This window comes from Neolamprologus multifasciatus, chromosome 13 (assembly GCF_963576455.1).
Source record: "Neolamprologus multifasciatus chromosome 13, fNeoMul1.2, whole genome shotgun sequence".
NCBI lineage: Eukaryota > Metazoa > Chordata > Actinopteri > Cichliformes > Cichlidae > Neolamprologus > Neolamprologus multifasciatus.
In genome coordinates this window covers 6,763,024-6,782,854 of record NC_140451.1, presented here as the reverse complement: position 1 = coordinate 6,782,854, position 19,831 = coordinate 6,763,024, and the positions used below count along the sequence as shown (strand labels likewise).

The 19,831-nt window shown below is 43.0% G+C and overlaps 1 protein-coding gene across 2 annotated transcripts in view; it reads right to left on the bottom strand.

Annotated features, from left to right (window-relative positions):
- b3gat2 (beta-1,3-glucuronyltransferase 2 (glucuronosyltransferase S)) overlaps positions 1-19,494 on the bottom strand; it is an 85,467-nt gene extending 65,973 nt beyond the window's left edge. Inside the window, exon 1 of one of the 2 annotated variants that reach the window (XR_014877600.1) lies at positions 18,338-19,494. Coding sequence is in view for 1 of the 2 variants with exons in the window: in XM_085182908.1 (XP_085039034.1) it covers positions 18,338-18,871 (534 nt within the window). In the remaining variant the exon portion in view is untranslated. The remainder of the gene's footprint in view (positions 1-18,337) is intronic. The other variant, XM_085182908.1, reaches the window with a different exon arrangement.
- Between the last annotated feature and the right edge of the window lie 337 nt (positions 19,495-19,831).

The following is a 19,831-nucleotide window of genomic DNA, read 5'->3' as shown; positions in this document are numbered from 1 at the left end:
CGCGTGCAGCGGGGCTGGAGGATGGTCTGTGCTGGCGGACGTAGGTTACTGGCCTGGTGGCCTGGCTGCCCCTGAGTGGATCCGGGGCGGGCGTGGGGGTTTGGGGTTCGGGGGCGCTTCGCCTCCGTGCTGGGGCTCTGGCTGGGCCTTGGGGGTTTCGGTCCTCGTCGGTGTGTCGCCGAGGTTGTGGGCGGGTGGGTGCACGGGGGCTCAGCCCTGGCGCAGGGGGCCTCTTGTGCATCGGCCTAACCGGGGGGCTCTTCAACTGGCAGGGAGGTTGTTCCATCTTTGCAGGAGTCCACTCTGCAGGTGGGGGAGAGACATAGGAGAGGTGGAGAATAAACTTAACCTGGGTGTCTGTGTCTTGTGTAGTCTGGGAGATGATTGAATGTTGGGGTGGGTACAGTTTCCTCTGCGGTGGGGTGGGGTGGGCTGCCCCGGGTCCTGTGGGGCTTGGCGGTGCTGCTGCCGTAGGCCCCGGTCTGGATGGGCCTGGGCTCCCTTGCCTTGGTGGATACCAGAGGACGGGGGTGCCTATTGGGGTCAGCGGGGGAGCTGGCCCTAGGGAGGGACACCCTCCCCTCCCTTCTTTTCCTCCCCATCCCCGGCTGCCTCCCTCTTCCCGCTCCACCACACCCACCCACACAGGTAGGGCTTTGGGGTGCGGGTGTGTCACCAGGGTGCAGGGGAGACATCCCCCCCACTCTGTCCTCTTCTGGCCACCTGTGCCTCAATTTTATCTCACAACTTAGACATCCACATTACTTACACTCTCATAACACACACACACATATATATATATAGGGCCTTGAGGGTGGGCACGTTAACGGCGTCCAGTAGACGGTCTGTGTATTCAGACCTACTTCTGGCGCCGGTGCCCACCTCTCAATTTTAAATCCATGTAGACATTGAGGGTTCTCGGGAGGGGCCGTGCTAACACCTGCTGCTCTCTGGCAGCAGCACCATGCTCTCCCTTGTTTTAAAAACACTTTAGAGCAACACGCAGCAACACTACACTTGAGCGGGAGGAGGAGGGTATGGGGTCTTAACACACCCCCGTTCTCTGCTAGCCATCGGGGCGGGGGGGCTGGGAAGAGATGCTGGCTGTCCGATTGGCCTCCCTGCTGCTGCGGAGCCTGGGGCGGTCTGCTAGCCTCCACCCCGGAGGGAAGGGTAACATCTCTTGGGTCTGGGTGCCGTTTCCCCCTCTGGGGGCGAGGATACCTGGACCCGGGGTATAGAGTATGTTTGGGGAGTGTGATTGTGTGTACATGTCCATTTACGTTTATTCCTACGTTGGGTGAGTGCTGAGTGTTTGTATATGTGTGCATGAGGATGGGAATGCATGTCTGTGTCTGTGTGTGCCTGTTTGTCTGTGTCTATATGTCAGGTCGGGTCTTAGACTCCACCTCTCTGGGAACTCCCAGGCCCTCCAAGTGTGGAGGCCTATCACCCCTCACCACACTCCCTGCCGGTGACTGATGCCCTCAGGGGTCGGTGCATTGTTGGTTCTTGGTGTCCGGGGCTGGGCGCTCAGGTCATGCGCCAGCTCACTCCCGGTGGCTACTTGGCGGGGCCTGGCGCCTGCTGCTCAGTCAGGCCTCTTCCGGGGCGCGGAGGGCCCTCGGGCCTCCGGCCTCTGTGCCTGCGGCTCGGTTCACTCTGGCACAGCTGGCTGCCGGCGGAGCCGGCAGGCACGCCGGTGCAGCCCCCTCTAGTTTCTGCCCGGTGGCTACTGGGTGACCCCTCGCCTGGGTATCCTCAGCCCTTCCCATGAAGGTGGCACGGATGCCCCTCCGGTGGTCCTCCTTGGGCTCTTGCACTCTGGGACCTCTGGATGTCTGGGGCCTGGATCTCCTCCATGCCTGCTTCATGCCCTGGGGGACAGGGCTATGGCTCTCTACATCCTCTTGCAGACCATTACATGGGGAAACCATTTGAATACAAGCGCGCCGATCCACACAGGTGTGCACACAGGTGTTCACTGTTTGTAGACTTAAATCACACCTTTCTTGGCTGCTACTTCAAAGCACATTGTGCGCTGTCTGTCCTGCGTGCTGCACAACAACATTCAATATTTAGTATTTACTGCTGTTTACACTTAGCTAGATTAATGCGATGGTGTTGTGTATAGTATGTTGCTTTGTTTTGTTTTGTTTTTTTTTTGCTTGTTTTCTATTCTTTTTCTCTCAACAGGCGATCCCGGAGATATTTTTTTCCCCCCTTTCTCACTGTCCCTCTCCCCTTCTGTTTTTCTTTTCCTTCCTCTTTCTTTCTCCCTTTCCTATCCCTCACTCATGTCTGTCCCGTCTGTAACAACTGAAAATAAAATAAAATAAATAATAAAAACAAAGGTCGATCAAATGGACCAATACGGCAATGCCATGATGATCCATTTGGCAAAATAAATCCATTGGGTATCCTTGTTGGTCTTCAGACAACAATTCTGACGGCTAAAGAACCAAATGGGACAGGCAAAAAAAAAAAAAAAAAAAGAAAACGTCGAAGCACTTTTGCAAATATGCGATATCTTGATAAACCGAGCAGATATTTGATGTTTACACAGCTACTTTCTCGCCTGAAAATATGTTAAAAGTTTATTTTGTTACCCAGAAAGATTAGTAAGAGTAATTTTAAAACTTAGTAGCGTCCGCCATTATTGGAAACTGGAGTTTGGCTGGGCCGCGCTATGAATTCTGGGATATGGTAGGCCACGAAGGACACACCCGACCCATCCTTCAAATTCGGGGAAAAGGAGGACGCATTTGTCGGCTGCATTTGGAGGAGTCTACGAATTTGGACAGCCTTCGGCGCGTCGCTGTGATGTAATCGGTCTACAAATGCGGCCTCAGAAGGATGCAGCCCATGAATTTGGACACGACCTACGTTCAAAAGCAGGTCAGGAAACTGGAGCTATTCCAGCAGCCTAAAGGGGAGGTTGTGTGTATCCCTGAGAGACAGTGGCTCTGACAAAACAGGAACATTTGACCTGTGGAAATGAGAACTGGTTGCAAATACAGATGTTTCTGTCAAAGCTGACAGGTGAGCACGGACTAAGAAGAGAAGGGGGAACTCACTTTATAAAAAACAAACAAGAAATGCTGGATAGATGGATTTGTCCTGTGAAATAAAGTCTGTCTAACTATATTTTCTGCTTTAATAGTGTATGCCACTGCCTTGCAAGCTATTATATGGGGATAAAAGTCACAAAATATTTTTTATAAACAATTGAGAGGTGCAGCACATCTTCACACAAGAATTAAACAAAAAGTTATTTAAAACTTTGAATGGAATATAATGTAATGCAGCCCGCATGCATCCTGTAATCTTTAAGCTATTTTTTTCTACTGCTAAACAGCTTTCCACATTTGACATCTTCTTCACTGAACCAGCACACATATATGCATGAGGTTCCCTAAATGTGCATGGGGATTTACAGAAATCATCTTCATCTCAAATACATTATTACCGGTGATGTAAAACAAAAAGTGCAAGCAACATTAGATCAGATGCTTTTAGCAACCTTAAATTAGATAAGCAGAAGAGAACGAACGGATGGATGGATGGATGGATGGATGAATGCTTTCTTGGTTTTAGTATGTTCAGTATGTGTGTGGTAGTCACTTTTGAAATGAAGTCCTTTTCAGTATCATAAGTTTTCTCTTAAAGGGTTTTTTTTTTTCCATTTGCTGTTCCAAGAAGATTAAAAAGAATAAAAAGACACCAACCAAAAGTTTGGTTTTAGAATAAAAGGTAAATGGTCTTCTCTTCCTTGTTCCCTGATTTTCATGACTTGGGGAAAAATCTAGTTTTTAAAAATTGACTTATTCTGACTGCCTAGTATCTGGGTTATGGGGTTATGGTTGGGTCAATGATTACTCGGACCTCAAATGGATAAGAAATGGATGGGTAAGATAACCCAAGTTCTAAATCTAATCCTAGAGAGGTCGGTTGCCTTGGTTGGTTGATTCTTGAGAAATATTGTCTGGCTAAATGCACCAAAGGGTTTCTTCCTCAGCTGACTGTGGAAAGCAGCCACTGCTGGAATACTTCCAGTTTCTTGACACACACTTTCTTTGAGGTGCAGTTGTCTTTCTGGACCAATTTTGACTCTAAGCAGAAACAAAGTGATAAGACTACCCCACAATCAACAAGCCCTCAGGATAAATAACCATTGTGTTTGGGATTCTAGACCTCAGCCCCGCATGGAAATCAAGGGTCAAGTGGGTCCAGCCATGAATGGCTGGTATTATTATTGAGTTGGTTGTCACCTGACTTTTAGTTCAGGCCTGCAGGTGTGCAATCTAATGCTCTAATGGAGAAAAATAAATCTAGGTGTACAAATACAGATATGGGCGTAGAATTGAGAAAAAAAGCAAATGACTCAAGGAAAATGACATTTCGTCCCCTCCATCTGATAACACTTGGTGACAAGCTCTGACTCTCCACACTCTCTTTGCTTCACTGATAGATCTGTGAAGGCCTTCGTTCTATATCCTGCATCAGTTCAGGCCGTATAGTGGAGCCCGCAGGCGGACACTGTCATGTGTTAAGAAAGCTCCCATCTCATTATCAACATGAATATCTTCACCAGAGAGCAGACGCCGCGCTGGGATAACAAATAATTCATCACATGAAAAATAATTTCAGATGCAGCCGAGCGCTCGACAACCTGTAAGTCCTGACAAATTACAGCGACGCCAGCTCAGTCAGTAAACGCATGCTATTTACAAGTAAACAAAAGAAAAGCTGGGGGTAAAACATCCAGTGCTGAGAAGAATCACATTTCATTTGACTTGCAGCCAGGACACTCTGTCTGGGAGCAGCGGAGCTTGGTTGGGTAATCAACTCTGACTCCCCTTGCTGCAAACAAATAGGTGAGAAGTGAATTGTGTGTACACACAAAGAGACTCTGGATGATGAAGTATATGAAATCCATTATGGATGTTCTCGTTTCCTGCCTCCTGGCCCGGAGGGAGCCAGCCATCATTGTGTTGTTTACGCGCAGCGACGAGTGCCGGGGTGGCTGGGCCGGCTGCGATTTTAATCAAGCGTATTTTTATCTGTGTGTTATTAATATGCACGGCAGAGGCAACCGGAGAAAAGGGAGGGGGAGAAATGAGGTAGGAGAAAATGAATGACTCGAATTAGAGGGACTGAGTATGGGCTATGAAACTGATGCAATGGTGCATGATATGTGTGCAGGTTCAAGGCTTTATGGGTTTATGTGGCAAAAACTGATGAGCTGAAGGTGCGTGCGCGTAAAGGAGAATATTCGCACCTCTCTACATCTGCTGTCAAATGCGAATGCATCAGTGTAAGTGTATATTTACTGTATGCAAATCATAATTCTGTGTGCAAGGAAAATATGGTAAATCCAGTGGTTTTATTCTCCCCCAAAGGGAGGAACTATGTCATCAATGCTGTTTGCTTGTTGGTTTGTCTGTTAGCAGTCTAGCATCCACAGGATTCAAGATATCATTTTCAAATTTTGTATGATAGTAGATACCAATAACAGCTCGAGCTGATTTAATTTAGGTGAAATTCTGGTCCAGATCACACCAAATATGTGTGTATCTGACCTTGACCTTCATTGTTAGCACCCAAGGTCAAAGCTGACAGGAAAAAAAATTCCAAGAAACTATATCGAGCAATATATCATACGAAAGAGCTCAGAGGTACAAGACCCTTTTTTCTATATGATGTCCTACGATGTTACACTGATGCTATAACAGGCTGACGTAGCATGTTGTAGTAAAGTATTGAGCTCTTTGAGTGTACTTGTTTTAATTTATATTGATATAACTTAGCAATTGTTTATAATTAATCTACAGGTGGGACAAAGCTTCCTCCTCAGTTGACTGTGAATACCAGTAAGTCCTTGAATGCTTCCTGTTTCCTAATCTGCATTATATCTCATTGACTTTCTGGATCATCCTGTCCCTCCCAGTTAATGTTCAGTTAACAATCCGTCACATCTGTAATGAACGGAATATTTGTTTTTATGAAATTGTTCATCCTGGTTAAATCCATCCAGAAACAAAGACAAAATTATCAGCCCACACAACAAAAACTATTTATGTTTTTAAGACCATTTTGTCCCTGAATGAGAACTTTTTTTTTTTGAAGCGGATCTAACATTGCAGGACTCGGATCCTTAGCAAATTAACTCTCATACACTCAGACAGCCGAGCCTAATATTATCTGGTGTAATGTAACCTTATAACCAGCTGTTGTTGTTGTTTAGCTGTCTCATTGTCTCAGCTGTCCAGAGGGGTCGCATGTTTTATCAGTTTAATCTGCTGATGATAAGTACCTACAACAATATTGGGGATAAGCATGTTTGTGCACGTTTGCAAGTGTGAGAGACCTGACTTCATTTTGAGAGATGAGGCTTGAGGTGAGGAGGACGAGGATGAGGTGGACGTTAGGGAGGAAAGAGAGCAGTGGTGGAGGAAAAACCCATAATGAGAATATGATCAAGAAAATATACATGTACAAATGTTAAACGGTCATATACAGTTGGAAGTGGTATTTGTGATCTTTAAATTACAAGTAACTTATAAGGTATAGTACGTATGTGGCCGGTCTCTAGCCACATACGTAAAACATGATTAGGTAGGACAGCAATGTCCAAGATGGTAACAGAATTAACAGAATTACACACTAATCATTGTAATTTCTTCTATTAAATAACCTAAAGTTTACTTACTCTACCTTTAATATTATTCTATAATAAAATGAAAGACAGAAAATATTCTCACTTGTCAGAGTGTAAGAAACAAAGATATGTTACCTCCTGTTTGGGACTCTCAAAGCCATCATTTCTCATTCTACAAAAGGCATTTTGAGCTGCCTGGCTAATGGATAAACACACTAGTGAAATTACACCATGTCGTTAACACTGGAAGGTATGACCGATATGACCAAAATCTCATATCCCGATATAAGAATTCTATCGTCCAGATCATGATATAAATCACAAAAATGTAACATTTTCTGTAAATTCTGTGAATCTCGGGCAGCTCGACTTGCGTGAAGTGTTTCCAGCTGCGCGTCATGTAGCTGGAGTCGAGTGCTTTAACCGATGCATGAAACTATACATTTTTAGACATAAGTTGTAACGGCCGCCGTTTTCTTTGTGAGTATTTATTACACGGCGTGCTGCGGGGAAAAGCCTGTTCTAAGGTTTATTTTTTAGCACCTGGCGGCTCTTTTTGACTTCTCATCCGTAAATAATCTGCTCTTTCACGTGATTCAGTTTATTTTGAAAAGCCTCAACAGGATCTTGAGCTTTATTGTGAAAGGTTTATGTGGAACATAAACAAGCGGACACGCGATGCTGTTACCGTCGTTGTTGCTAACCACAACGCATAAAAACAGGCAGTTGTCCGTCCATAGTGTGGTTATATTAAATATAAGAGAAAGAGAGAACTTTAAGAAATTAATTTAGCCACTACAGTGTCCATCAAAACCATAAAAAAAATTGCTGTAAACAGTTTATTTTGCAACACCACGAAACAAATGATAGCGTAAAATGAAACAATACATGTTTTTATATCGTCATCCGATATATATCGTTATATCGAACAGCCCTACTGGAAGGCAATCTCTGTGACAGTGTTCACATAAGTTAACCATGTAACACAGGAGGTAACAGGAATCTCTAACACCTTATACGTAGTCGTTTGTTAAGCCTTAAGTCAACAATTAGTGACTAATGGTGTGTTTCACCTTGTTACTTGCATTGGAAACAACAAATATTTGCCCCTTGTTCAGAGCAAACAGTTCAACCAACAGACGGAAACAAAAGTAACCAAAGTTACAAGAATATATTTTCACAACTTCATTTGAATTCCTACAATTTTGCATTCTTTCCCTCTTTTTTCCGTCTCTATAGAAAACCAAAGTTGAACACACAACTCCAGCTGCCGTCAAACAGCGTCAATAAGCTCATCCTTTACTCAGAATTCTCTTGTTAATGTGTTGCTTCCGTAGCTGGATACCCAGTGAGATTGCCAGTCTTCTAGCTTGCTTACTTGCCACAAGTGCACCGTGCCACCTACCAATAGAAAGGAAAAAATAATGTGCATATTTCCACGAGAGAAATCCCACGCCTGGACAGTCGTTGACCGGCGCCATGACGTCACAGCGTCAGGTGCGCTTTTTACATCCAACACAAAAACTGGATGTAAAAGATTGTGGTGCTTTTGATTGTACTCAGAACTCTAGAGACTGGCCCGCCATTATAGGAAAAATCATAAAGCCTTTGAATGAAAACAAACGCTGGTGTGACAGTGATGTACACGGTTTTGATGGTAAATATGTATCAATCTATCAATCGTTTGTTGTAAGATTCAGATAATTATTTTTTAAAAGCCAGACATTTTAAATGAGAATAAGAAAGAAAAGTGTTTCCTTGTGCCCCCCTCTCCCTGTTAATGCCCTATCGGCCCCCCTGGCAAAACTTTCCTAGACCCGCCCCTGCACAATTACCAGCTGTCAGCTACTTAGAAAAGGATCCTGGTGTTATTTGTCTCTCAGAAACAGTTCAGAACTTCCCTTCAACTAATTTATGTCACCTAAAAGGTAAACCTGTTTCTCCATCACCTGCTCAGCTCTGATGATTCAGTAAGGACATCTCCTGGTTTCATCTTCATGTTTCCCTCTCACCAGATAACCAAACCGACATCATGACCAGCAGCTTTTACAGCTGTGGCTCCAGCAAACATCAGCTGATACTAGAAATTAATATTAAATAAATTCTAACAACAGCTGATCAAGCTTAAACGTGCTGCTGTTGTTTAGCGCGACATCGGCTGGTTTCCTCTTTCTGGCGCAAAGTGGGCGATAAATAAACAAGAGAGAAAAGCCAATCAGCTGATCATTGATCAGTTTCATGATTGAAGTAGAAACAGGAGAGGGAGGGGGAGAATGAAAGAAGAAGAGGCAGCTGCGGCGTAAAGACGTAGAATAACGCCAGCTTTGTGTCTTTTTCATTGTAGCTGATGTTGTAACAACCCTTTTGGGTTATAGCACCACTAGGGGGGGTTGCCCAACTATTGTAGTAGCTATAGGGGTCTCCTAGTGGGTGTGTGTTGTTAGTGGCAGCCATTCCATGCTGCTCATGTCCGAGGAAATACCTTACTGTTGTAACGGCCTGGCGCCGGTGACTACCGAACCCCGCACATGTATGTACGGACAGAGTAGAGCCGTGGAGACCTGGCTTGTATGGTCTTATGTTGCTGATAATGAATAAAGGTCTGTTGTTTAATTTAACTGACTGGCTTCGAGTTATCCGGCTAACCTCCACACCACATGCCCGCTGGACCTGCTAGCCGCTCCTTCCTCGCCAGACTGCTGTTACAATGTACGGGACAAACTGTGTTCCTTTTCACCTCAATACGAAACGCGTAATGTTTTCTCTGAATACGAGACGATTCCGTTTTTTACGGGACGGTTGGAAACTCTAATAATTAACCTTATGAACAAAATAAAGTTCAACATCAGTAACATCATAGCACCCACCCAGCTGTATAGAAACTCCGTCATGCTAGCTAGCACGCAGTACGGAAAAAGTCAGCATAACGAAAATAAACTCCACCTAAACTTGGTTTATATCTGACCCAGATAGACTGCAGGTCATAACTTCGTACTTGAAGTTCAGTTCACCTGACACTCGGACCAGCAGCCGCCTCGGGTCTCTCCTCCTCCTGACTCCCCTTTCCCTCCCCACCTGCTGCCTCCACCACTTGCTAATGTTACTGAATCTGTGGAAGCTCCGCGATAGCCACCACACGAAGTAACGAGTAACGAGCCTATCTAAATCCCAGTAACGACTAACGCGTTCCTGATTTTGGCATAATAACTAGTTACCGTGCTCGTTACCACAATAATAACGTAGTTACTGTAACGCGTTACTTAATAACACGTTAGTCCCAACACTGGTGTTAACACAAATAAATCAGACGGATGTTTCTCTGAAAGAATGCAAATAAGCCTACTTTCCAAAAGCTTGGACTATGTCCTTCAACGCTCCTTCTAATGTTGAACACATCCTGAGGGAAGGACACCAGCCACTGATCAATATGTTGAATTAGCAGATAAAATTATCCACGAACCTCCATGACTGCAACAATGCAACGCATCATCAAACATCCCACCAACATCCTCACATACAGGTGCTAAAAAAAAATCACATCAGTCTTTGCTAACCAAAATTAAATATTTCTGTGACATTATACAATATTACCAGTAGATATATTCTAAATTATGATGAAACTATGAATCATAGAAAAATATTTATCTCCAAATAAAACAGCTTCTGTTCAGCGTGGATGCATCCCAGTCATTGTTACACACCCTGGTGAATAAGAGAATGCAGGAGATTTGATGAGGGAGTAGAGAGCACGGGGAGGGTGTTTCGTCAAACTGACAATTCAGATAAAAAAGGCAGTGGAAATAAGCAGAGAGCTGGTGCATAACACTTTTTTTACACTTACATTGGCCCTTAAAAGCCTTCAGCTTTTCCACCACCTTCCTCCCTCCACCCTCCTTATCCTCTCACCGACCCTACCACGGACAATTTCTCTCTGCAGGGTTTGTCTCCTTTCTGCTTCACTTCCCTGACATTACAACCCTGCCACCCCTCGCTTCTCCCACTACACTATGTAATTATGATAATTGCTCATATGGGTTAGAGGAAATTGAATTTCCCATTTCCCTCTGGTTCCTTTATCCCACTAGTTTCTCTTTGTGCTGCCTCCTCATCAGCTTGCCGCTCTCAGGCTGGAGTCTGCTGTGTGATCAGATTGGATGTTTATATATGTGTGTCTTTGGGATGTTTCCAGTGAAAACATCATTACTGACCATCAAACTGACTCCCCAGTGGGATGTAAAACGTGTGCGAGAAGGAAAAACAAATACCACATTAAAGTATAAAGACAATCTGGAATCATTTAAAGATGAGTTTTCAAATAAATTAAAAGTATTTAGAGAATGAACCATCTGATTCAAAATTCAAAAAATCTTCCATCCACAGAACTACTAAACCCGGGTATGGAACCATCCATGAAAGGTGTTCCTGAGTCACACTTCAGCACTGTTTCCTACAGTAGCTGCTCCAGAAAATAGTTGCTGTGAATGCTATGGAGCTCTCGGGGCCGGGGGAGTTCAATTATTCAAAACAGGTCTGACGAAAGTCTTGCTTGGCTGACAGGTTGCTGCAGCTGAATCAAACAGCTCTGCCATACTGCCGTCAGCTGAAAAAGCCTCCATCCCCAGAGTCAGCTTTTCAGGAATGGAGAGTGGAGGGAAAAAAATAAATGGCACAGCTTAATTTTCCTGATTGCTTGTTACGCAGCTAATGCTGACGGTCTGTGCGCCAAGAAACTCACCCAGAGAAAGAAGGGGTTAGGCTTGAAATACTGGATTTATTAGTGAGTATGTTTAAATAAACAATTTACATATTAATATTATGAGCATGCTTTTAAAGGATAATACAGATTTGGTCAACCTCAACACCTTTTTAAAACTAAAGTTCTTTCTGTTGTCGACTAAAACACAGGGTTTGGGTTTATATCATCAACAAGACTTGATCATATTAGCTTGATTTCTGGCCTGTGCCTCTGCCAGTTTTATTTCCAAAGCTCTAGAAAAATCCTGCAAAACGCAGAAAGCCTTTCGCAGTGGAAACATTTAACATTAAACTGATTACTTTATGAGTCAAGAAGAGATTTCCAAAGAACAACGTAGGACTTAAAACCAAGCTGATTCTATGATTGGACATCCTTTTAGCAATGTCAGTGCCATCCCAGATCTCACATATCAATTTGTTGAGTGCAGTACATTAATGGATAGCCAAATTAAAATCCCCTTGGCCCCTCTTGATTTTCCCTCAACCAGAGAGATCCTACCATTGTGCAATTGGACATACTAGTTTCCTAAAATAATTCCCAAACCATCAACAAATCCTCATTTACTGCCCCTTACAGATTTTCTGACCCTGTAACAATTCCATTACGGTGGGTATAAATGAAGTTTATGTGCAATTTACAAGCTTGTCTGTCCTCACGAGAAGTTACCTGAAAGTTCTGATATTTTTAAAGACAAAAATCGGTGCGATTCAAACTAAAGAAATATGGTCTGGAAAGAGGACGTTCCCATGACGACAGCACACTGATTTCTAAAAATACAAAATCACCTGAAGAAACCAACAGGCTTCTGTGTTAAGGGCCAATCAAGCCATAATTGTATGGGAGGCATTAAATGCAGAGTCTTGCATTTTCTGCCAGTCTATTGAGTGCTGGGAGGCGACTGAGCCGGAACGTGTCATGTGCAATAATAAACCGTGCCAAACTGAGGCCTGACTAATGTGCAGAAATGAAGAATACACCCTTTAGCTCTTGACTTAATGGTATGCTTTTCCACCTGACTTGTTGCTTTGACTGTGATGCCGGAGAAAGATGGGAAACACTTTGGAGGCCTGTTAAACATTTGCTTGGTACCAATGTATTTTTCATAAGGGGGGAGGAGAACAGGTTTGGGGTAACACATTTTGCTCATTACTCTGCAACAGTTTGTAGCCTGCTTTTTTTAGGATAACAGCCTGGACGTTATTTTCATGTAATCAGCACCCAATGAGGCTGATTTCCCCCCAGCAGTTGTTCACTGCACAACTGTAGGTCAGGAAATGCCGTACTTTTTGCCTCTTAAATCAAGTTGTCATCAGTGACAACCCCAACACTAACTCTTAATTCATATTTACACATTTATAGACCAGAGGCATAAAATCCATGCAAATATTTTGTGGGGATTAAGCAGAATAAGGAGGAAGAATTTGCGCCATTTTTTTTTTTTTTGATCAAGTTGATTTTGTAGATGTTTCAGGTGTGTATAAGCACATCTCCTCAACCACAACGCTGTCTAGTGGTGAAATAACCACAGAGTTCAGCATGGAAGAACATTTGTTGTGTCACAATCGCCTCTCTGAAATGATTTCTCTCTTCCTCAGATGTGGTCCCAACTCTTTCAACAAGCACTCAAACTGCCGTACCGACATTCTCAAATATGTACGAAAGCAGCCGTGATACAGCTTCAACTCCTGGATTAAACCATGAAATTCTCCCTGCAGCTGTCTTCTATTCAGAACGGGATGAACCCAGAATCTCAGTTTCTCCCGTTTTTGGTTTAGTAAAATCAGGACTAGCTCACCATCGCTTGATATCGACTCCATTTTGTTCAGTGTGTTTTTGAGGGACAAATTTTTCGCAATTATTCAGTGTAGGTTACCTGGCATGTTCACATCTGGAAAATTCTGAATTTCATGGCGTTTTTACGCAACACATTCAGTGCGTAATGGCCTGAACCTTGATTATGTGAATATCTAATTTTGTGTTTGTATGTCTGTTTCAGTGTTGCCCAACCTTTTGGAGCCACGGCACATACTTCACTTTAGAAAAATCACGTGGCACACCACCAAACAAAACATTTTTTGAGCACTACTCATGCTAGGGCCTTCATCTGGGTTGGATTTTTCAGACTGACTACTTTTTCTTTTCAGATATTTATCTATTGCTATTAGGCGCTTCATCGTGACTATTATCTCGCTGCTTTTTCTTCTTCTTCTTCTGTTTTACTGGCAGTTGGCAACCCATTTAATTAGAGCAAGTAGTTGTACTGCCCTCTAGTGGAAGAGAATGTAATTGTTCTGCCCGTTACTCACGCCAGGTGCTTAGAGTACTAATCAGGTGGAACCAGATAATCCTCCATGGCACACCTGATCATTTCCTTATGGCACGCCGATGTGCCGCTGCTCTAAAGAGCTAGCATGGAAAGTTTAAGGAGGTTTGGGGGGTTTGTTTTAGCCACATGCAAAATGGTCAGGTTTAGAGGCTAATCTCAAAATACTGAATGAGGTTTATATATTCAGCCTGAATATATCCAGCAGTAACCATAAATTATATAAATGATCAGTTACATAATTGTACTGCAGCTTACACCAGCTTGAAGGATTTCATCTCCATGTTAAAATTACCTCTACTCTGTGGAGCTGGTGCATAAGTGGGTGGGTTAATACACAAAGTCATACAATGAAAATCATTATTTGCTTTTAAAATGTCATTTTTAGCAGAGGCTGTTAAATTTGAATTCTTAAAGAAAGACACGAGAACAGCAATACTTTTACTTTTTTTCTCACTTTTCAGTCTAGTTTTGTTCATTCAAAAATGCATTAAGTTTGGATTTTCTTCACTCTAAGTATAGTACATTAATTCCATTGCTTATCTATAATATTTACTTATCTATAATGAGAGGTAACTGCTCACTGTAATCACTCAGCCACTGCTGTTAAGTAGCTCAGCTAATAAATCGCCTATATTCGTCAGGCCAAATATTAGCTTATTCCAGACATGTGCCCATTACATAGTTTGTCCTCCAGGAAAGATAAACATAACATAAAGTGACGTCCTAATCAATGTGTATGTCTTGATAATATTTGACCAACAACAATGAAAAATGTAGCATAGACACGCTTGGAAGTAGGGATAAAATAAAAAGGACCAGTTGTTACCAAAAAACCTTTTGAAAGTTGGAAACAGAAGTTAGTCCCAATGTCTCACAGCAAAGGATGGGTTTAAATTGTCCTTTCCTTCTGTTACCAGTGAGGACAGATAGAGATTTGAAACAGTTCATTTCCAACTGTGTGAATAAATAATGATATACAATACGTCAATAGGCACCCTGTATCTAATTTAGCACATTTTTAACCTTGTGAGGTGTTAGTCATCATTGCTGATGCCCCTAACACTTTGCTGTCAGAACATACCATTTTTGTTTTTGTGTTGTTCACCTACGTTCTGACGAATGGCACACATCAGAAACTATTTACAGCATTTTCTAAATTGTAGAAAATTGCAAAGGATACAGCAGCTGTACATTAGGGCCCAGTGACAAGCAGCTGTACCTCTAACACTACAAGATACACCCTGACTGCCCATTTTCTATCTATCCCTATGAGGCAGGTGTGTGAAATTAACTATTGATGATGATGAGTGATCAAGGATCCAGTTTTAGTATTAGCATACATAACTGTGGGGGAAATAAAACAAGATGAAGACTATAACTTTTGTGTAGTCACACTACGAAGACATTGCTTTCTAGCCATAAGGTTGTCTTGTATAATGAAAGGCTTAAGACCATCTAAACTCACCCTTTAATACCTAGATTTACAAAGGCATGCCTGCCATGATATTAAAATCTCACAGTGGATATATTTTTCTGAAGTTTTATAGTAAAATAATGTTTTTTAGTTTCATGAATCATTTTTGTTCTTGAAATGATGTAAGGTTTCCTAATGTGAAATTGCCACCCACTGAGCAAAGTTACTGTCATCAGTCTAAAGCTGCGGACAGTTTCTGCAGGTTATTACTGCTGTATGACAGCCTATTATCTCTCTATGACAGGCCATTAACTGCACAGAGGACTGGGAAATGAAACAGGAAGGAGGACAGAGAGAAGACAATGTGCTATCAACAAATCAAATGGACGGCCTTTACACTCTGCCAAAGTCAGCAAATACAGCACTGAGACTCAGAGGAGGCTGTACTTTGGTACTCTGGGCTCAGGATGGTGTGGATTTTTGCCCAAGTGCACCATTGAGTCAGCAACAGAGGGGAGTGCTTTCTAAAGTCACCATGTTATTGTTGTTATATTAGAATTTCTATGCTCTTAAGTGATGTAAATAATTACTTCTGCTATATTGGATTTATTGGCCCTTTGAACATTCAAACAATGTTTATGTTTAGTGTTTTATGTTTATGTCTTGGATGGTGAACTTATTTGGACAATCGTCTAAAGAAGGAAGCCTAATCACATCACTGCTCTTCTGAAATAAGTCTGTACCTGAACCTTTGCATACCTGCTGGTTAGGTCCATCAGTTTGAAGACTGTGTTGGTACTGTAAGTGTTTCAGGTACGATCCACTAGATCAATAAGTCAACCACTCACTCTTGTCCTTGTTCCTCTAATCTACAATGTTAGCCTTTCAGCTTTTTCAGTGCTGCTCTGTATGCAAATATGTGCACTTTGAATCAGTAGTTTAACTGTAACTTCTGATTTACAGATGTCAGCTGCTCTACTGTATCGGCATTTGAACGATTTCAATAAATAAAGATTAAAAAATTAATAATGAAGAAGAAACATTGCATATTCTGTCCACTAGGGGACACTCTACCACGTCCCTGTTCGGAAAACACAGTTGGATTCCCACAGACAACAATCAGTTGTTCCAAGAGAGATGGGCAGAGCAAGTGAGCAAGTGAATAAGTATACATAACAAATAATCTGTTTGTTTCCTGTCTATGAAAGAACACACACACACACACACACACACACACATATATATATGGCACATTGGATTTTTAAATCACCATATTTTGGCATCGGTATTGGTCAGGTTCAAATTTCAATTAAATAGGACTGACTTCTGCACTTATAACAATATATTGTTTAGAAATGAGAATATTTCTCAACGTGTTTGCAGTTCTAGGTTTTTTTTCTGTTTATTTATTTTATTTAAATTCTGTATGGTGTAAATAATGAGCACAAATTACAGAAAATTACTGTACAAAAAAAAATTACAAATATTTTTTACTAATTTATTAACCTTCACTAAGTAATTTATTGAGCAAAAATTAACTGTTGCTTGGATCTGAAATGTGAATATTTGTTTGTTTTTAATAGATTTTACATCATTGCAAATTGTATGCTTTTGGAGCTTGGACTGTTTGCCACAGAAAAAAGCAATTTAGAACTACATGAAGGGCTTTAGGAAATTGTGACGGGCAGTGGTAGTGATGGATACAGGAAAAGGCTTTCTAAGTAAACATACATTTATTTTTTTAATTCTGCAGCGTGCCAGGAAATGTTCAGATAGAGAAAATCAATATACAAACACATATGTGTATATAGAGTTGCACTATTCTGAATTTACTTCACAATGCTCTGCCTTCTAAAATTTCATTACTGGTACAAACTAAAGTAATTTTAGATTTGCAGTCAGTTATCAGTGATGGGCAGTAATCAGCGAGAGGGGCAATTAGAGGCATTCTTCCAGACTCTCATTTATGAGAGGACTGTTTTGTTGCTTATTATGCTTCTGTTGTTTTTGTCTTCATTACCTACGCACTTTGCTAAAGGAATACACCCAGGCTTCACTTTAAGCATGCCTGTTAAAAGAAACTCCCAAAGATACAAACAACAGTCATGCATCTGCACACTCTGGGATGTAGATGTTGTTCTGTATGGAGGTGTCACTTTACTAGTCGAGAAGGTCAATACTGGCATATCATTAGGTCTGCTTCGCAGTCCACATCTAGTCAGTGCAGTTTGATTTTCAGTGCCTCTTATTAGGGGAAATATTGCCTCAGAGCATTTTACATGAGATTATATGAAATATTTAATGTTGATATCCGTCTAAGTAATTATAAAAGTACACCTTCCTGAAATTCAAAATAACTCTGAAAGAGCTCCAGAAAATCCAGTGCTAACTAAATTAATTCAGGGCTAACAGACAGAAGACTGCAGCACCACAGTCTCCATTCATTCTTCTCAACTCTCCGTCTTCCCATCCTTGTCTTAACTCCTTTCTTTTCATTTTGTTCATTTTCATCATTTGGTAAAGTCTCTCTCATTTTGGACACAATCGCTTAAAACCAGAGCAGTTTTACCATTTTATCTAAGACTGAGGAAGGCTGAGGTCTGAAGCCCAGGCAGGGTGTTTACCAGTGGGATCCTGTCAACATGAAGAACTGGAGGATTGAAAGAGCTTGGAAAGAAAAGCGACTGGACTTCTTTAAGTTTCCTGAAGGTGTTTCACCTCTCATCCGAGAAGCTTCTTCACTGAAGTTGCTTTTCTTTCCAAGGATGACTGAGAACCTACACAGACAACTGGGGGACTTCTATTTGTGAAGGATTGAATTTCTTTGCAGTAACACCACTAGGGGGAATTCCTGTGACCTTTCAGGGCTTGGCGCAAAGACAGTCGGATTTTTACCCTCAGAGTGAAGATGTACTGAGTAAAGGAGCTCACATCAAACCTAGGTAATACACAGATATCAGGTGGCAAAGCAACGCAGTAGTTACGTAGTATTTAAAAGTTTATATTACGGAGATAGACCTGTGTGGATGTTGTTGCCATGCGCAAACGTAAAACGACAGATTTTAGTGGAGAAAAGTCAGAGATGCTGCTCCACACTTCTGCAGACCCACTCCACACTCACGATACTCTTGTGATGAAAGATAACTATGACGCAAAGTGACAACAAAGGCAAGGCATTACCTCCTCAAACAGCTCCAGGCTGTACGTGTTGTCATCATCCGCGAAGAAAACCACACCGGAGTCCCGCCTGCTCCGGTGCTGCCGGAGCCAAGTCAGAGCCGCATTCCTCTGTTCGGTGGCGCGTGGCATCCCGGCGCGCTTGAACCTCCGGGGAGTGAACACATGTAGGTGGGTATACGGCACCCCGCACCGGGCCAAGAACCGCGCAACCAGCTCCGTGCGCGCAGTCGAGTCCTCCACTACGATCCAGTGGAAGCGGGGCACCTGACGGAAGGCGTGGGACAGTCGGGTGAGCTCCGCTTTCTGCACAGGACGGTTGTAAGTGGGAGTGATGGCGTAGATAATCGGCAGGGCGGACTGGTTCTGAGAGCCACCAATCCCCGGTGCGCCGTTTCGGACGGCTCGCTGCGTCTTGCCAGTCCGACCGGCTGCTGGAGCCCGGATCGTTCTTTTACTGTCGATATCAATCATAATGATGACGATGAGGACCCAGGGCAGCAGGATGAAGAAACGGCTGAAAAACACAGATTTCATGGCTGGTATGAAGTTGCCGTGCGCGCGGTCTTTCTCACTCCATCGCAAACGGAAAGGCGAAGAACGGCCGACCGCAACTCCAAGAAGCTCTTCCCTTACATCCACTGAGCTGATTCCCAACAACCCGCCCGCACACAGCAGCGTGCTGAGTCCATTGCAAACTATGTAAAGCACACAATCCTCCGCCGCTCTCCCCCCTGTCCCGGCGGGACCGTCTCTCCGGTGCCCCACTACTCCTCCTCTTCCCCCTCCTCTTCTCTCTGATGGGACTTGCGTGCTTCTTCGTCCTCCTACCCTCCTCCAGCTCTCTTGCTCTCTCACGGAAGCCTGGTTAAATTCCCATCACTCGTTCTTCAGTGCTTGTTTTCAGTAGAGAAAAGAAAAAACAAAACGAGCCGGAGCAGGGCTGTGATAAACAAGTGATGTAGGTGATGCGGGCAGACGAGGAGCATCACTTGGCGAGGACGAAGGAGCGCTGCTCCGAGTCTGAGGATAATAAGGCAGGAGGGGAGGAGCAGGTGCAGAGGAGGGGAAACGGGATAGAGGAGGGAGCCTCGGGAGGGAGAGAGAAAGAGAGAGAGCGGGAGGGAGGGAGGGAGAGCGAGAGAGACCTTGTGCGCGTCAGCGTCCGCTGAGAATTAACCCAGCTCACACGGAGACACCTGGAGAAGAGACAGCGCAGGTTGTGTTTCTCATGCTGTGCTTGTCAAGCCCAGTTTCTCCAAGATAAAAAGGACTTGATATGTGGACCCGTGGGACACCATGAAGGAGTTAAAGAGACAAAATCATTTTACAAATCGACATAATGAACATTTTGAGGCTTCATAAAATTATTTCGATCTACCACCTATTTTCTTTAACTGACCGTTTAGTGCATAAAAATGTGCATGTCAAATAAAAATAAAGAAGAACAAACAGACTTCATCTCTTATCTTTTTGTAACCGTTAAAAAACAAAAAC